This window comes from Balaenoptera borealis (genome assembly GCF_965194805.1).
Source record: "Balaenoptera borealis genome assembly, chromosome: 4".
NCBI classification, from domain to species: Eukaryota; Metazoa; Chordata; class Mammalia; order Artiodactyla; family Balaenopteridae; genus Balaenoptera; species Balaenoptera borealis.
In genome coordinates, this window is record NC_138861.1 from 129,972,913 (window position 1) to 129,989,934 (window position 17,022).

At 34.5% G+C, this 17,022-nt stretch overlaps 1 protein-coding gene and 1 long non-coding RNA gene across 3 annotated transcripts in view; one reads left to right on the forward strand and one right to left on the reverse strand.

Moving 5' to 3' along the window:
• LOC309627634 overlaps positions 1–17,022 on the forward strand; it is a 1,075,643-nt gene that overhangs the window by 750,512 nt on the left and 308,109 nt on the right. The window lies entirely within an intron of this gene.
• PRDM5 (PR/SET domain 5) overlaps positions 932–17,022 on the reverse strand; it is a 226,103-nt gene continuing 210,012 nt past the window's right edge. For both annotated transcript variants that reach the window (XM_082389642.1, XM_082389643.1), the window contains exon 16: positions 932–16,042. In XM_082389642.1, the coding sequence (XP_082245768.1) occupies positions 15,878–16,042 (165 nt within the window). In that variant the 3' untranslated portion in view covers positions 932–15,877. The remainder of the gene's footprint in view (positions 16,043–17,022) is intronic.

Consider the following 17,022-nt stretch of genomic DNA (forward strand, 5'->3'; position numbering starts at 1 on the left):
TCTTTTTCAGATTCTTTTCCCATAGATTATAACAGAATATTGAGTAGAGTTCCCTGTGCTACACAGTAGTTCCTGGTTGATTATCTATTTTATATAAAGTAGTGTGTACATGTTAATACCAAGCTCCTAATTTATCCCTCCCTATCACGTTTCCCTTTGGTAACCATAAGTTTGTTTTCAATGTCTGTGAGTCTGTTTCTGTTTTGTAAATAAGTTCATTTGTATCATTTTTTTTCCTTGGCCATGCCACGTGGCCTGTGGGATCTAAGTTCCCCAACCAGAGATTGAACCCAGGCCCTCGGCACTGGAAGCACGGAGTCCTAACCACTGGACAGCCAGGGAATTCCCATTTGTATCAATTTTTTAGATTCCACGTATAAGAGGTATCATGTGAAATTTTCTTTCTCTGTCTGACTTCCACTTAGTATGGTAATCTCTAGGTCCATCATGTTGCTGCAAATGGCATTATTTCATTCTTTTTTATGGCTGAGTAATATTCCATTGAATATATGTACCATATCTTCTTTATCCATTCATCTGTTGATGGCCATTTAGGTTGCATCCATGTTTTCGCTATTGTAAATCGTGCTGCAATGAACATTGGGGTGCATGTATTTTTCCGAATTATGGTTTTCTCCACATATATGCCCAGGAGTGGGATTGCTGAATCATATGGTAGTTCTGTTTTTAGTTTCTTGAGAAACCTCCATACTGTTTTCCAAAATGGTTGTACCAATTTACATTCCCACCAACAATGTAGTAGGGTTCCCTATTCTACACACCCTCTCCAGCATTTATTGTTTGTAGACTTTTTCATGATGGCCATTCTGACCAGTGTGAGGTGATACCTCATTGTGGTTTTGGTTTGCATTTCTCTAATAATTAGCGATCTTGAGCATCTTTTCATGGGCTTTTTGGCCATCTGTATGTCTTCTTTGTAGAAATGTCTATTTAGAACTTCTGCCCATTTTTTGATTGAGTTGTTTGTTTTGTTGATATTAAGCTGCATGAACTGGTAGTATATTTTGGAGATTAATCCCTTGGTTGCTTCATCTGCAAATATTTTCTCCCATTCAGTGGGCTGTCTTTTCATTTCTTTTATGGTTTCCTTTGCTGTGCAAAAGCTTTTAAGTATAATTAGGTCCCATTTGTTTATTTTTGTTTTTATTTCCATTACTCTAGGAGGCTGATCAAAAAAGATAATGCTGGGATTTATGTCAAAGAGTGTTCTGCCTATGTTTTCCTCTAAGAGTTTTACAGTACCTCGTCTTAGATTTAGGTCTTTAATCTATTTTGAGTTTATTTTTGTGTATGGTGTTAGGGAGTGTTCTAATGTCATTCTTTTACATGTAGCTGTCCAGTTTTCCTAGCACCACTTATTGAAGAGACTGTCTTCTCCATTGTGTATTCTTGCCTCCTTTGTCATAGATTAATTGACCATAGGTGCTTGCTTGGGTTATTTCTGGGCTTTCTATCCTGTTCTATTAATTTATACTTGTTCTTGTGCCACTACCATACTATTTTGATGACTGTAGTTTGTAGTACAGTCTGAAGTCAGGGAGCCTAATTCCTCCAGCTCCATTTTTCATCCTCAGGATTGCTTTGGCTATTCAGGGTCTTTTGTGCTTCCATACAAATATTACAATTTTTTGTTCTAGTCCTGTGAAAAATGCCCTTGGTGATTTAATAGGGATTGCACTGAATCTGTAGATTGCCTTGGGTAGTATAGTCATTTTGACAATATTGATTCTTCCAATACAAAAACATGGTATATCTTTCCATCTTTTTGTGTCATCTTTGATTTCTTTCATCAGCATCTTATAGTTTTCAGAGTACAGGTCTTTTGCCTCCTTAGGTAGGTTTATACCTAGGTATTTTATTCTCTTTGATGTGATGGTAAATGAGATTGTTTCCTAAATTTCTTTCTGATCTTTCATTGTTAGTGTATAGAAATGCAAGAGATTTCTATGTATTTATTTTGTATCCTGCACCACTACTGAGTTTATTGATGAGCTCTAGTAGTTTTCTGGTGGCATCTTTAGGATTTTCTATGTATAGGATCATGCCATTTGCAAACAGTGACCGTTTTACTTCTTTTCCAATTTGAATTCCTTTTCTTTCTTTTCCTTCTCTGATTGCTGTGGCTAGGACTTCCAAAACTATGTTGAATAATAGTGGCAAGAGTGGACATCCTTGTCTTGTTCCTGATCTTGGAGGAAATGCTTTCAGGCTTTCACCATTGAGTATGATGTTAGCTGTGGGTCTGTCATATATGGCCTTTATTATGTTGATGTATGTTCCCTCTATGCCAATTCTCTGGAGAGTTTTTATCATAATGGTGTTGAATTTTGTCAAAAGCTTTTTCTGTATCGAGATGATCATATGGTTTTAATTCTTCAATTTGTTAATGTGGTGTATCACACTGATGGATTTGCAGATATTGAAAAATCCTTGCATTTCTAGGATAAATCCCACTTGATCATGTTGTATGAGCATTTTAATATATTGTTGGATTCCGTTTGCTAGTATTTTGTTCAGGATTTTTGCAATTATGTTCATCAGTGATACTGGCCTGTAATTTTCTTTTTTTGTGTGGTATTTTGTCTAGTTTTGGTATCAGGGTGATGGTGGCCTCATAGAATGAGTTTGGGAGTTTTATTTCCTCTGCAATCTTTTAGAACTGTTTCAGAAGGATAGGCGTTAGCTATTCTCTAAATATTTGATAAAAATTCACCTGTGAAGCCATCTGGTCCTGGACTTTTGTTTGTTGGGAGTTTTAAAATCACAGTTTCAATCTCATACTTGTGATTGGTTTGTTCATATTTTATGTTTCTTTCTGATTCAGTCTTGGGAGATTGTACCTTTCTAAGAATTTGGCCATTTCTTCTAGGTTGTCCATTTTATTGGCATATAGTTGCTTGTAGTAATCTCTTATGATCCTTTCTATTTCTGTGTTGTCAATTGTAAGTTTTTTCATTTCTAATTTTATTGATTTGAGTCCTCTCCCGTTTTTTCTTGTTGAGTCTGCCTGAAGGTTTATCATCAATTTTGCTTATCTTCTCAAAGAACCAGCTTTAGTTTCATTGATCTTTTCTATTGTTTTCTTTCTATTTCATTTATTTCTGCTCTGATCTTTATGATTTCTTTCCTTCTGCTAAGTTTGGGTTTTGCTTGTACTTCTTTCTCTAGGTGCTTTAGATGTAGTAAGGTTGTTTGAGAGAGATTTTTCTTTCCTGAGGTAAGACTGTATTGCTGTAAACTTCCCTCTTAGAACTGCTTTTGCTGCATCCCATAGGTTTAGGATCATTGTGTTTTCGTTTTCATTTGTCTCTAGGTATTTTTTGATTTCCTCTTTGATTTCTTTCTTTGGGGATCCATTGGTTGTTTAGTAACATATTGTTTAGCCTCCACGTGTTTGTGTTTTTTACAGTTTTTTTTTTTTCCTTGTAGTTGATTTCCAACCTCATAGGGTTGTGGTCAGAAAAGATGTTTGATATGATTTGTTTTCTTAAATTTACTGAGGCTTGATTTGTGGCCCAGCATGTGAGCAATCCTGGAGAATGTTCCATGTGCACTTGAAAAGAATGTGTACTCTGCTGCTTTTGGTCTATAAATATCAGTGAAGTCCATCTGGTCTAAGGTGTCATTTAAGGCCTGTGTTTCCTTACTGATTTTTCTGTCTGGATGATCTGTCCATTGATGATAGTGGGATGTTAAATTCCCCAACAATTATTGTGTTACTGTCGATTTTTCCTTTTGATTTCCATCTGCATGGAATAGCTTTTTCCATCCCCTCACTTTCAGTCTGTATGTGTCCCTAGATCTGAAGTGGGTCTCTTGTAGACAGCATATATGTGTGGAAATCAAAAGAAAGCTGGAGTAACAATACTCATATCAGACAAAATAGAGTTTAAAATAAAGACTGTTACAACAAAGAAGGACACTACATAATGATCAAGGGATCAATCCGAAAAGAAGGTACAACTGTAAATACATATGGGCCCAACACAGAAGCACCTCAATATATAAGGCAAACACTATAACAGGCTAACAAGGAGAAATTGACAGTAACACAGTAATAGTTGGGGAATTTAACACCCCACTATCATCAATGGACAGATCATCCAGACAGAAAAATCGATAAGGAAACACAGGCCATAAATGACACATTAGACTAGATGGACTTCACTGATATTTATAGAGCATTCCATCCAAAAGCAGCAGAGTACACATTCTTCTCAAGTGCACATGGAACATTCTCCAGAATTTCTCACATGCTGGGCCACAAATCAAACCTTGGTAATTTAAGAAAACTGAAATCATATGAAGCATCTTTTTCGACCACAACCCTATGAGGTTAGAAATCAACTACAAGAAAAAAACTGTAAAAAACACAAACACATGGAGGGTAAACAATATGTTACTAAACAACCAATGGATCACCAAAGAAATCAAAGAGGAAATCAAAAAATACCTAGAGACAAATGAAAACGAAAACACGAAGATCCTAAACCTATAGGATGCAGCAAAAGCAGTTCTAAGAGGGAAGTATTTAACAATACATTCTTTCTTACCTCAGGAAACAAGAATAATCTCAAATAATCAACCTAACCTTACTGCTAAAGCAACTAGAGAAAGAAGAACAAACAAAACCCAAAGTTAGTAGAAGGAAAGAAATCATAAGATCAGAGCAGAAATAAATGAAATAGAAAGAAAACAATAGAAAAGATCAATGAAACTAAAAGCTGGTTCGTTGAAAAGATAAACAAAATTGATAAACCTTTAGCCAGACTCAAAACCTTTTGCACAGCAAAGCAAACCACAAATAAAATGAAAAGACAACCCACAGAATGGGAGAAAATATTTGCAAACAATGTAACCAACAAGGGATTAATCTCCAAAATTTAAAAACAAACAGACAAACAGCTCATGTGGCTCAATATAAAAAAAAGAAAAAACCCAATCAGAAAATGGGCAGAAGACCTGTATAGCCATTTATCCAAAGAAGACGACATACAGATGGCCAACAGGCACATGAAAAGATGCTCAACATCACTAACTATTAGAGAAATGCAAATCAAAACTACACACCAGTCAGATGGCTATCATCAAAAAGTCTACAAACAATAAATGCTAGAGAGGGTGTGGAGAAAAGGGAACCCTCCTACACTGTTGGTGGCAATGTAAATTGGTACAGTCACTAACTAACTATGGAGTGCAGTTTGGAGGTTCCTTAAGAAACTAAAAATAAAGCTACCATATGATCCAGCAATCCCACTACTGGGCATGTATACAGAGAAAAAGATAGTTGGAAAGGATACATGCACCCTAATATTCATTGCAGCACTGTTTACAGTAGCCAAGACATGGAAGCAACCTAAATGTCCATCGATGGATGAATGGATAAAGAAGATGTGGTACATATATACAATAGAATATTACTCAGCCATTTTTTAAAAAAATGAAATAATGCCATTTGTAGAAACATGGATGGACCTGGAGATTATCATACTAAGTGAAGTAAGTCTGACAGAGAAAGATAAATATCATATATTATTTATATGCAGAATCTAAAAAAAAAAAATGATACAAATGAACTTATTTACAAAACAGAAAGAGACTAAACAGACACAGAGGATGAACTTTTTGTTACCTGGGGGGAAGGGTGGGGGGAGGGACAGATTTGTAGTTTGGGATTGACATGTACACACTGCTATATTTAAAACAGATAACCAACAGGGAACTACTGTATAGCACAAGGAACTTTGCTCAATACTCTGTTATAACTTAAATGGGAAAGAATTTGAAAAAGAATAGATACATGTATATGTATAACTGAATCTCTTTACTGTACACCTGAAAGTTACACATTGTTAATCAACTATACTCCATTATAACATAAAAATAAAAAATACACAGAGTGGCAGATTGTATTAAAAAACAAGACCATACGATATGCTGCCTACAAGAGGCCCACTTTAGGGTGAAGGACACAAACAGATTGAAAGTGACAGGATGGAAAAAGACATTTCATGCAAATGGGAATGAGAAGAAAGCAGGGCACAATACTCATATCAGACAAAACAGACTTTGAAACAAAGGCCATAAAGAAGGATACTACATAATGATAAAAGGATCAATGCAAGAAGAGGATTTTACAATCATCAGCATATATGCACCTAATATTGGAGCACCCAAATACATAAAACAAATACTAACAGACATAAAGGGAGAAATTGACAGGAATACAATAATAGTAGGAGGCTTTAACACCATACTCACATCAATGGACAGATCTTGCAGACAGAAAATCAACAAGGCAACAGAGATCCTAAATGATAGAACAGACTTAATTCATACTTTCAGGACATTACATCCCCAAAAGAACAACAAGAACAACAAAAAACCCAGAATACACATTCTTTTCAAGTGCACATGGAACGTTCTCTAGGACTGACCACATACCAGGTAACAAAACAGGACTCAACAAATTTAAGAGTACAGAAATTATCTCAAGCATCTTTTCTGAACACAATGGCATGAAACTAGGTATCAACTGCAGAACAAGAAATGAGAAAAAAAACAATTACATGGAGACTAAAAATGCTACTGAAAAACCAATGGGTCAACAATGAAATCAAAGAAGAAATTAAAGGATACCTTGAGACAAATGACAATGAAAACACAACCATACAAAATCTATGGGATGCAGCGCAAGCAATTCTTAGAGGGAAGTTCATAGCAATAGAGGCCTTCCTCAAAAAACAAAAGTCTCAAGTAAACAACCTAACCTACCACTTAAAAGAATTAGAAAAAGAAGAACAAACAAAACCTAAAATCAGAAAAAAGGAAATAATAAAAATCAGAGGTGAAATAAATAAAATAATTTTAAAAAATAGAAAAAAATCAATAAAGCCAAGAGCTGGTTCCTTGAAAGAGTAAAGAAGATTGACAAACTCTGGCCATGCTCACCAAGAAAAGAGAGAGAATCCAAATAAACAAAATAAGAAATGAAAAAGGAACACAATAACTGATACCGAGAAATAGAAAAAAATCATAAGGGACTACTAGGAACATTATATGCCAACAAATTTGACAACCTGGAAGAAATGGACAGGTTTCTAGAAACATAGAGCCCACCAAAATTGAATCAGGAAGAAATAGATATTTTGAACAGACCAATCACTAGAAGTGAAATAGAATCTGTAATTTTAAAATTCTCTACAAACAAAACTCCAGGACCAGATGGCTTCACAGATGAATTCTACCAAACATAGAAAGAACTTATACCAATCCTTCTCAAACTCTTCCAAAAAATTGAAGAGGAGGGAACACTCCCAAAGACATTCTATGAAGCCACCATCACCCTGATACCAAAACCAAAGACACCACCAAAAAAATTAGAGGCCAATATCCTTGATGAATGTAGATGCAAAAATTCTCAACAAAATATTAGGAAACCGAATCCAACAACACATAAAAAAGATCATACACCATGATCAAGTGGGATTCATCCCACATTCACAAGGATGGTTCAACATCTGCAAATCAGTCAGTGTGATACACCACATAAACAAAAGACAAAAATCACATGTTCATCTCAATAGGTGCAGAAAAAGCATTCGATAAAACTCAACATCTATTCATGATAAAAACTCTTACCAAAGGAGGTATAGAGGGACCATATCTCAACATAATAAAAGCTATTTATGACAAACCTACAGCTAACATCAGAGTCAATGGTGAAAAGCTGACAGCCTTCTTACTAAAATCTGGAACAAGGATGCCCAGTCTCATCACTTCTATTCAACATAGTATTGGAAGTCCTAGCCACAGCAATCAGACAAGAAAAAGAAATAAATGGTATTCAAATTGGAAGGGAAGAGATAAAATTGTCATTTTATACAGATGACATGATACTATATAGAGAAAACCCTAAAAACGCCACACAAAAACTACTAGAACTGATAAATTCAGCAGGGTAGCAGGACACAAGATTAACATACAGAAATCAGTTGATTTTCTTTACACTAAAAATGAGATATCAGAAAGGGAATGTAAAAAACAATACCTTTTAAAATCCCACCCCTGTAAGTAAAATACTTAGGAATAAACCTGACTAAGGAGGTGAAAGATTTATACACTGACAACTATAAAACAAACATTAAAAAAGGAAATTGAAGATGATTCAAAGAAATGGAAAGATATCCCATGCTCTTGGATTGGAAGAATATTGTTAAAATGGCCATACTACCCAAAGCAATCTACAGATGTAATGTGATTCTTATCAAATTACTCATGGTATTTTTCACAGAACTAGAATAAATAATTCTAAAATTTATATGGAATCACCGTTTTTGTTACTTGATATTATAGCAGAGTTTCATTTTGATGTGAGCTATGGCATTTAAAATATGAACAATATAATAGGGTTGTTCCCCTTTGAAGACTTGGGTACTACTACTTTGTTAGTGGAGAGGTAGGTAGCTCAAGTATAAAGTCAAAATTATTGATTAGATTGTGCTTTAATAGTAAAATGTAGTTTAAGCAGAACAAAAAAATACCTGATAATCTAGGACTTATTTTCATGCTTAAGTTAAAAGAACAGGTCATTTCTAAAAGTATGATAATTCTAAACTGACATAGTATTTAAGAATTTTCAAAAACATTCCTAAATGAAATGCTTCTGTCACCATAATTATGTCAGGGATACACAATTTAAAACTTGTCTAATTTGGCTTGTGACAAGTTCGCTTCAAGGTATGAGCTGGAATGTTGGGGAGTAGTGGAAGTTTCTGAATAGCATATATATAAGGGATTTACCTGGAGGAAAACTAGGGTAATATTATTTGAACTCCAGTTATGTGCCAGGCATCCTTTGCAGAAATATATGCATTTTCTGACTTATTTCTCACAACAAAACCAACAAGCAGATACTAATAAATCCATTTTACTGTTAAGGAAATTGACATAATTCAGCTGATAAATGTTACAATTTATCATTTTTCCAAATTTATGATCCTTCAACCCTTTTTCTTATGTCCATCCTTCCCTTTCAAATGGGAAAACAGTTATTTTCACCTCTTGATTTTTTTCCATGTTTAAAATAGGTTTAATCCCTTTCTTTCTATCCTTTCTCCCTTCCCTTCTCCTTTCCTCTTTCCTTCCCTCTTTTTAAGTATGAGAGAATTGTGGATTTATATAACTTCGAATTTCAGGTAAAATATATTTTGTAACTAAATTCTCAGTGGTTTGTTACACTATACCTTTGTTAAAGTACTTCCTCACTCAAAGCAGGAGTGTATAGGATATTTTGTGGCTATAACTTATCTTATTGTCTGATTAAAACATGAAATTTGGTTATGTACTGTTCAATTTTGTGTGTGTATTTTAAATTCCCATGATATGTGTGTGCATTTGCAATAGACCATCCAGGAAACAAGCTAAAAATATTATTTATAAAGAAGGTGAAATATACAAGAAATGTGGAAATATGCTATTAAATACTTAAATAAGCTGTTGAAAATTTGTCTCTAATTATGAACTATATGTAACACTTATCTCAAATTCAATGACTTTTGTCCCCCTCCCCAAAATATATTTTCCTTATTTTTCTGACTCAGCTAATTTTGGTCTAACTTAACATTGGTTTTAACTTACTCATTGAATATCAATATAAATATGCACCATCATATGTATGTACTTAAGTTATAAATAACTCCTTTAAAGGAATACTTAATGTGTCAGACATTTAGAAGATCCCATCCTTTTCTACATATGTGTAAAACTCAGACTCAGAGTGGTGTTGTATAAGTGTGATGTGATTGATCTCCAGTAAAAGAAAGAGAAGGCATGAGATGGAGGGTTGATCTCAACTCTATCATATATAAGCCTTAGGAAAGACATTTGAGTTCTTACATTGCAATACTCTTACCTGAAATTTTAATTCCAACCTACCCATTTTTAGAAGGGTATTGTTGTACTCCCGTCTGTAGGACATACCTGTGGAATTCTTCTTTTATCCTCATGACTCTCTCTCAGGATGTGTAGTCGAAACAAGACGCATGCCCTTTACAGAGCCAGCACAATTAGGGGTAAGATCTGCAACTTAGAAAACTATGGAATAGTGTTTCTCAGTATAAAGCCAATTGGCTCAACTCACATACTTAGTCTAATACCCTAATCAACTAAACTTGTCTGCCCCAATTTCATATTTCATAGTCAGGACAGAAAGGATACAACTTAATATCCTAAATATCATAATTTGAGTCTGGGAACAATACCAACTTGTCACTCTCAGGACCCAGCTGACGGTGAAACTGGAGACTACACGAAGTTATGCAGCAGCTGAAACTGCATAAGAAATGGATTCCACGTGAGAAGAGCAGGAAAGGCTGAAAGTGACACTGAAGGGTGTTGCACTCGACACTGCTTTACTTAATGTTACATTCTGGAGACAGTGGTGTTTGCCAGGTAGAAGGTGACCTGTGAACAGTTATTATGTGCTAAACCTGACTACCAGAAAGTAACGTCAGAAGATTTCCTACATTTCAATAATAAAACGATTTAAGACAGTCAAAAGTAGTGATTGATTTCCGCAAAATTTAATTTTTCAGAATTTCTAATTACTATATGTAATATTCCATAAAAGACTCATCAATTTGCCAATTTAGATAAAAGTTTTAGACTCAATTGTTATTTTGTTCCCCATGCTTTTATGTTCCTACTTAGTATAGGAAACTGTACGGTTTGCTTCAATTTCATAAAAATTAGTTTCAGACTTTATTTTGTTCATCAAAGACAGTTTCAGCTCTCCAGGTGCTAATACTTACTTTAGAAAGGAAAAACAAATATCGAGTTGGAGGTCAACGTACTTCCCTTTTGATGGGTTGCTTTATCAAATATTAAAAAATGAACAAAGGACATTATTGTTTCAACAACTAAATCCCAATAATGGTGGTGTATTCATTCAGATTTCAGCAGTTACACTTGCATCCATGGTATCAAAGCCCCAGGAATACTTAAGGAATCTCTTTTGTTTCAAGTTGTGCATCAGCAGCTACCATAGGTCAGCAAGAACCATACAAAGGAGGGTCTTGAATTATGTCTACAATGTCAGGCTTTTATCAGATTTACACATTGGTGATGATGAATTTCATATGTTAAGTGTAAAGAACAAACTGCTCCCTAAGTACAGACTCCAATACAAGCCCAGTGTGCCATATGAAGGCTAGATGAGACTAGAAAAGGCAGGACAGATTCATCATCACAAAATGAAAAGCACACAGCAATTTCAGAGGATAAAAATGTGAAATCTTACCATAAGTCCTTTATTAGAAACATCCAAAATGTACATATACTCTAAGAATAGTCTGTAGTAGAAGAATGGGGGGAAAAGGTATGCCAGTCAAAACATTATGTAAAAGATATCACATGAAATTAACTTTAAGGAATAGAGCATTATTTGATGTTCTCCAAGAAGACAAAATTTTAAAATGAGGTGTCCACTACAAGCTGGAATTCTCTTCATTTTTATATTATTTTGCAGAGGCAAATGCGTTTTGTGTGTGTGTGCTTACTACGTAATTAATTCCTAGTAAGTCTACAGTGTTTGTCAGAAACAGTGATATTCTTTATAAACTCCTTTACATTAATTTAGATCATCAAGTTTCAGTGGTCCCATGTCCCTTCTCAATTTTCAGCACAAGAATGGTCAATATTACCTAAAATCTTAGTTTCCTTCTGCTATGGAATATACCAAGGTGGCATCAAAACTTACTCTAAGTGCCTAAATGTTTGCAGGGTTAGGAAGTTAAGTATACCAAAAGTATTTAGGAAGCCTATTTTGTAACAAATATAAACATTTTTATATATGCTGTTTTACAGTATTGTGTTAAGCATTTTTTTAAAAAACGTAGAAAGTAAACTTTGACACTGCATCAGCAGCACCATTCTGGTATAAGATCCCCTTTGCATTCTGTACTAGTCCATGGGCCTAGGAAATCTAGAATATTCTGACATGGCCCAGACTGAAGTCTCCAGAGTTAGTTTTTTATCCTGTCATACAACAAATTAACAACCAGCAGTGATAACACAGTTTTGAGCCCAAGATAGTTAAGGCTATGAAAATTCCAAAGAACTAGTGCGTCAGCTAGTTAAATGAATTCTGACAGATCAAAGTTAAATGAATGTATCATTTCTAAATCTGCTACTTGGAGAATCACGATGATGATGATGATGATTTTTTTGTATCAGGGAAACCTCACAAGATTGAGACAACACCAAAATGATGAAATGCCCCTTTAAAAAAAGGAACACCTAAATCATTAGCCATAACTTTAATCATCCTTAAATTATATTTGTGAATATCAGAAATAATATTATAAGTCACGTTTCTTTTATTAGTAGTAATGTTGCTTTTCACACGGTGCTTATGTTTGACCAAGAATGAGATGAGAATTAAAGACAGTGTTCTCTCTTGTGGCCCTGAAATCAACTCGGCTTAACTGTAGAGATACTTTCCAGATCTAGAAATGCTTAGAAGTAAATTATAAAACAGGAGGTCTGGGAGTAATGGCAATTACGTTTTCTTCTTTCATCAAAAACAACTTTAAAATGTTCATTTGGATTTTACGATAGAACTGTGCTAGTGACAGTCCTGTAGTAAAATACAGTGCTAACCCCAACTGTGGTAGTGATTATATAGATTATAGATTGATAATAAAATAAAATGCTATTCAAGTTCTGCTATATTCACAAATACTGCATTTATATATGTACATGCAAATAAACCTCATTATTAATGATAAAATCTTAGGGTTTTAAATAGACACATTTCCTCCTACCTACCCATCTCCATATATTCACAACCCCAAGATGAGTTTTCACAAGCAATATTTAGATTTGTGAAGGAAAAAAATGAATATTTCCAGTACCTATCCTCTTTTCCTCCCTCCCTTTCAGCTTTGGGAGAGGCAGCAGCACATAAAATTGAATCCAAAAACTAAGGTTATAAGACCTTCTGTGATCCATATTCACACTTATCCAGTGAGTCGGCTGCCAAATAGGTCAGAAGAGTTTTGAACAAAGTAATATATTTGCATATAAGCGTTTCATAAAAGTGATCCTCTGCACACACACACACACACACACACAACGGATATAGAAAATGTTTCTTAGAAGTAGCATTTTAACTATCCTGTGTAAACCCAAGAATGAATCACCAATGAATACGTTTATGCTGCAACTGTTAATCATGATTAATCAACAAAGTGTTCGGTATAGCCAACAACTACCTCCCCCCACCAAAAAAAAAAAAAAAAGGAATGGAAAAAAAAATAATAGAAGCCAGTGATTGTAAAGCAAAAAGAAATTCTAGATATACAAATATCTTGAATGTTAATATACAAAGATATAAAAACATATCTGAACCTACCCGTATTATTGAATACCTTTCAAAATTATTTAGCCCTGACTTCAGGGTAAGAATTTGGCCTTTTCCCAAGATAGTACAGGAGCCATAACCTTCTACAGCAGAAAAGAAGAGAAAGATACTTCAAAGTGAGTACCTGCACTCCAGCTTGCCTCTAAGTCTTTCCCTCTATGATTGTCTTATTTATGCTCTTAATTTCTCAATCAAACCAAATCACTTATCTTTTTGTTATTGCTAAGTGATTTAAAAGTTCCAGGGTACAAATACTAATATATCTGTAATGCTTATAAATAATCAGTCATCTTTTGGATAAAAGGTGACAGCACGCAAATAGTCTTTTAAGGACCTGTTTTGGTGTCAGTGCTTTGAAAAGAAAGGATGGTGTACCAGTAGGTCTCTCCACACCATTTTCTCAAGTTTTGCTTGACCACAAACCTTCAACCTGATCAGGTCCAGCACCTCGTCCTCATCAGCTCACTCCGCAGCATGGACATAACATGGTTTTGAGGGTAATCTCCTCAGCAGCCCTGTAAATTGTGAGTCACTGAGATTATACAAAATTGGTATTTGGCTTCCTTTCAAGTTTCACATTCATCACATAATCGGGCTATGAAGCATCCCATACAGAGAAGGCAGCATCCAAAGGAATGAGCAGAACGTGTTTAAATAATACACACGACTAAATTTTACAGCTGTCCTTTTATATTCAAATGATATTAAGCACACTGTCATGTTAAACGGAAAACACTTCAGATCTAAAAATAGACTACTGAAACAAATGACACAGTGAGAAGAAACAAGACCAAAATCTATTTGTATAAAATACAGTCTATAATTTCAGAACAAATGCTACCTATAGCCATACTTAGATATCTTCTAAGTTATAATCTGGGCATTTATATTTTTAAAAATTGTCTCTGGTGAGTCTCAAATTTAGTATTTTCACAGAGTTTAAACATCTATAATGAATCTTTATGTTTCTTTTTAAAATTGCAACTGAGCATAAATATAATTCTAAAACAAGATTCCTGACTTCAAAGAACGGTCTTCAGATAACCTTTCTCCAGAAATCATTAGAACTAAGAAACTTCCTTAAAATTACACTTCCTCTCTCTTTTGAATGGTCTCCAAATAGGAAAGTTCAGGAATTGGGCTTCATTTTAATTATTTTCTGGTTTTTGGATTCTTCTACACTGCTTTGACAACACTATTACATTTTATCATATCTTCTCCCAAAACCAAGCTGTTCATTGTATGTTGCTCTCAAGCATTGAATTGAAATATAACCTAAAGGAAGAAATTATGCTTCTTGCTTCAATTCCCCTTAAGCATCAGTGATAATTTCAATCATAACAATTGCCAGGTTTATGTTTTTTATTCTGGATTCCTAATTATATAGGATTGAGAGTAATTCAAAAGTGTTTCAGAATCATCTACTGCCAAGATTCTGAAAAATGTCTTTTGTGAAACAGAATGTAAATGCTCTGAGGACTCTGCTATGTCTGTACTAACATGTTCTGTGCACATTTATGAAATGAGAGGGTAAAGGGCCAGGTGTATCATGACTAATACTGTTAATACACCTACCGTCCTGTTACCCTGTCAGTCAGCAGATAATGAGAACCTATTTTGTTTCCATTTTTAGTTATATATATTTATATATTGTTAATTTCTAAAGCTCGCTAGTATAAACTCAGGAGGATCAGCCTGATAAATATTTAAGTGTTATGGTCATTTTTGTGTTGATCTTATCTAGACCATGAATGTCAGCGTATGAATGATGAGAGGAAATAATGTTTCCTGAGAATTGTCTAAAATGAGCAACATTTCAATTGATGTTTTAGTTCTTAAATACCTCTTTATTTTAAACTGATCTGTTATAAGGAGCTATTTATTAAATAAGATCAACTTTTGGCCTGTTTTAGCAAGTTTTATCCTGTTATCATGCTTGAGACTTTGAAAACTCTTGCCCCTTATCCTTATCTGCAGTGAAATATCTTGGAAACCTTAATCTCTTTCTGGCTAAACTAGTAATAACCAGTTGCAATAACCAGCATCACAAGTGCACACACACACAGACACACAGACACACACAAGGATAACAATAAAATAAAAAAGCCTAATAACGGAGTATGTTAATAAACTTCACTATAGAGAGATGGCCAAGAAGAAGAGCCATGGCTCCTTTTTCCATTTTTATAAGACATAACACAAGTAGTATTTTGGAAGGCTACAAAGTTTTTTTCCATTTGTACCATTTCTTGACAAAAGTAGGATTTTTTTTTTTATTTTGCATATGTATCTACAGACTCTAAAGGTAGGCAAATAAGAACTCTGAGACCAGTGAATTACTTTTGGCTACTTCTGCTACGCTAATTAGCTGAGAGAAATCTGGGTTTCATATTAGGAGCCCTTCTGAATGGCTTAATTCCTTTACAGCTACCATTAGCTGTCAGCCTCTCCATGGATATTGTCCATGTGCACTTTGAGGTAGTCATTCCTTGTAAACTTCTTATGGCAAAACTGGCATTCTGCCAGTGGACGATTGGGATTATGAGTCATCTTGTGTCGGATCAGCATTTTCTTCAGGCTAAAAGCCAAGTCACAAACCTAGAAAAGACCCAAAGATACCAATCATATTATATTGAAAAATCTGAAGATACACCAAGTTATCACTTATACAAAATACAATATGCAAATTCCTATTATCAAGTATATACTGACAGGCATAAGAACAAAAGTGCTCTTGAAATAAATGGAACTTAACATCCAAGGTAAAAGGTAAAGAAAATTAATTATAGTTCCAAGAGTCGTTTGCATTTAACGTGTGTCCTCTGCATCCCAACCACTCTCCCTTCCCCCAGCTACTGTATTTTTAAACATCTCTAAAGACACAACTCCCTGGAAACAGTATCTTTCTCCCCATAATTCAGTGTATTGACAATTTCATGTTAAACCTCTTAAACAAAATGCCTTGATCTAGAGGGCACCTTTCTAGTATATGGCATAAATAGCACAAGACATGTCTCACCAGTGATCCCTTCAATTTGGACCCATTTGTGAAGTAAAAGGTTAACACTGCTTTAAGCATCCTAAGCAGAAGTTCGTTATCCACTATTCCAGTTCTTTATTTCCAATTAAAAATACTTCACATTTTCTTCATGTAAGCTCTGCGACATTGTCACCTGACTCAACAGACATTAAACAGCCCAATCATTTAAAATATTAAATTAACCAAGAAGATGTGAGGCATAGTTATTCAAAAATAAAAATGAAATGGAATTCTTTTATAATACCAAATTTTCATTCAAAGTTTGGTGTTATTCACAAAAATTCCATTTACCTGAAATTCTTCAAAAGCACATGCACTGTAAAATAAAATACTTAAATAATGTGAAAATTCTCTGAAAAACATAGTGAATATAATGGGAGAAGTAAAGCCTTGTAAAAAATACTGGAAAGAAAGCTGAAGTTCTCAATGAGGTGAAGCATGTGAAAATACAAAAGCAAATAAAAAATTCACTCTCTCTTTATGGGAGAAGGGGGATTTTACATTCTCAGCAACAAGAAACACAGAAGGGCAAGTCCCC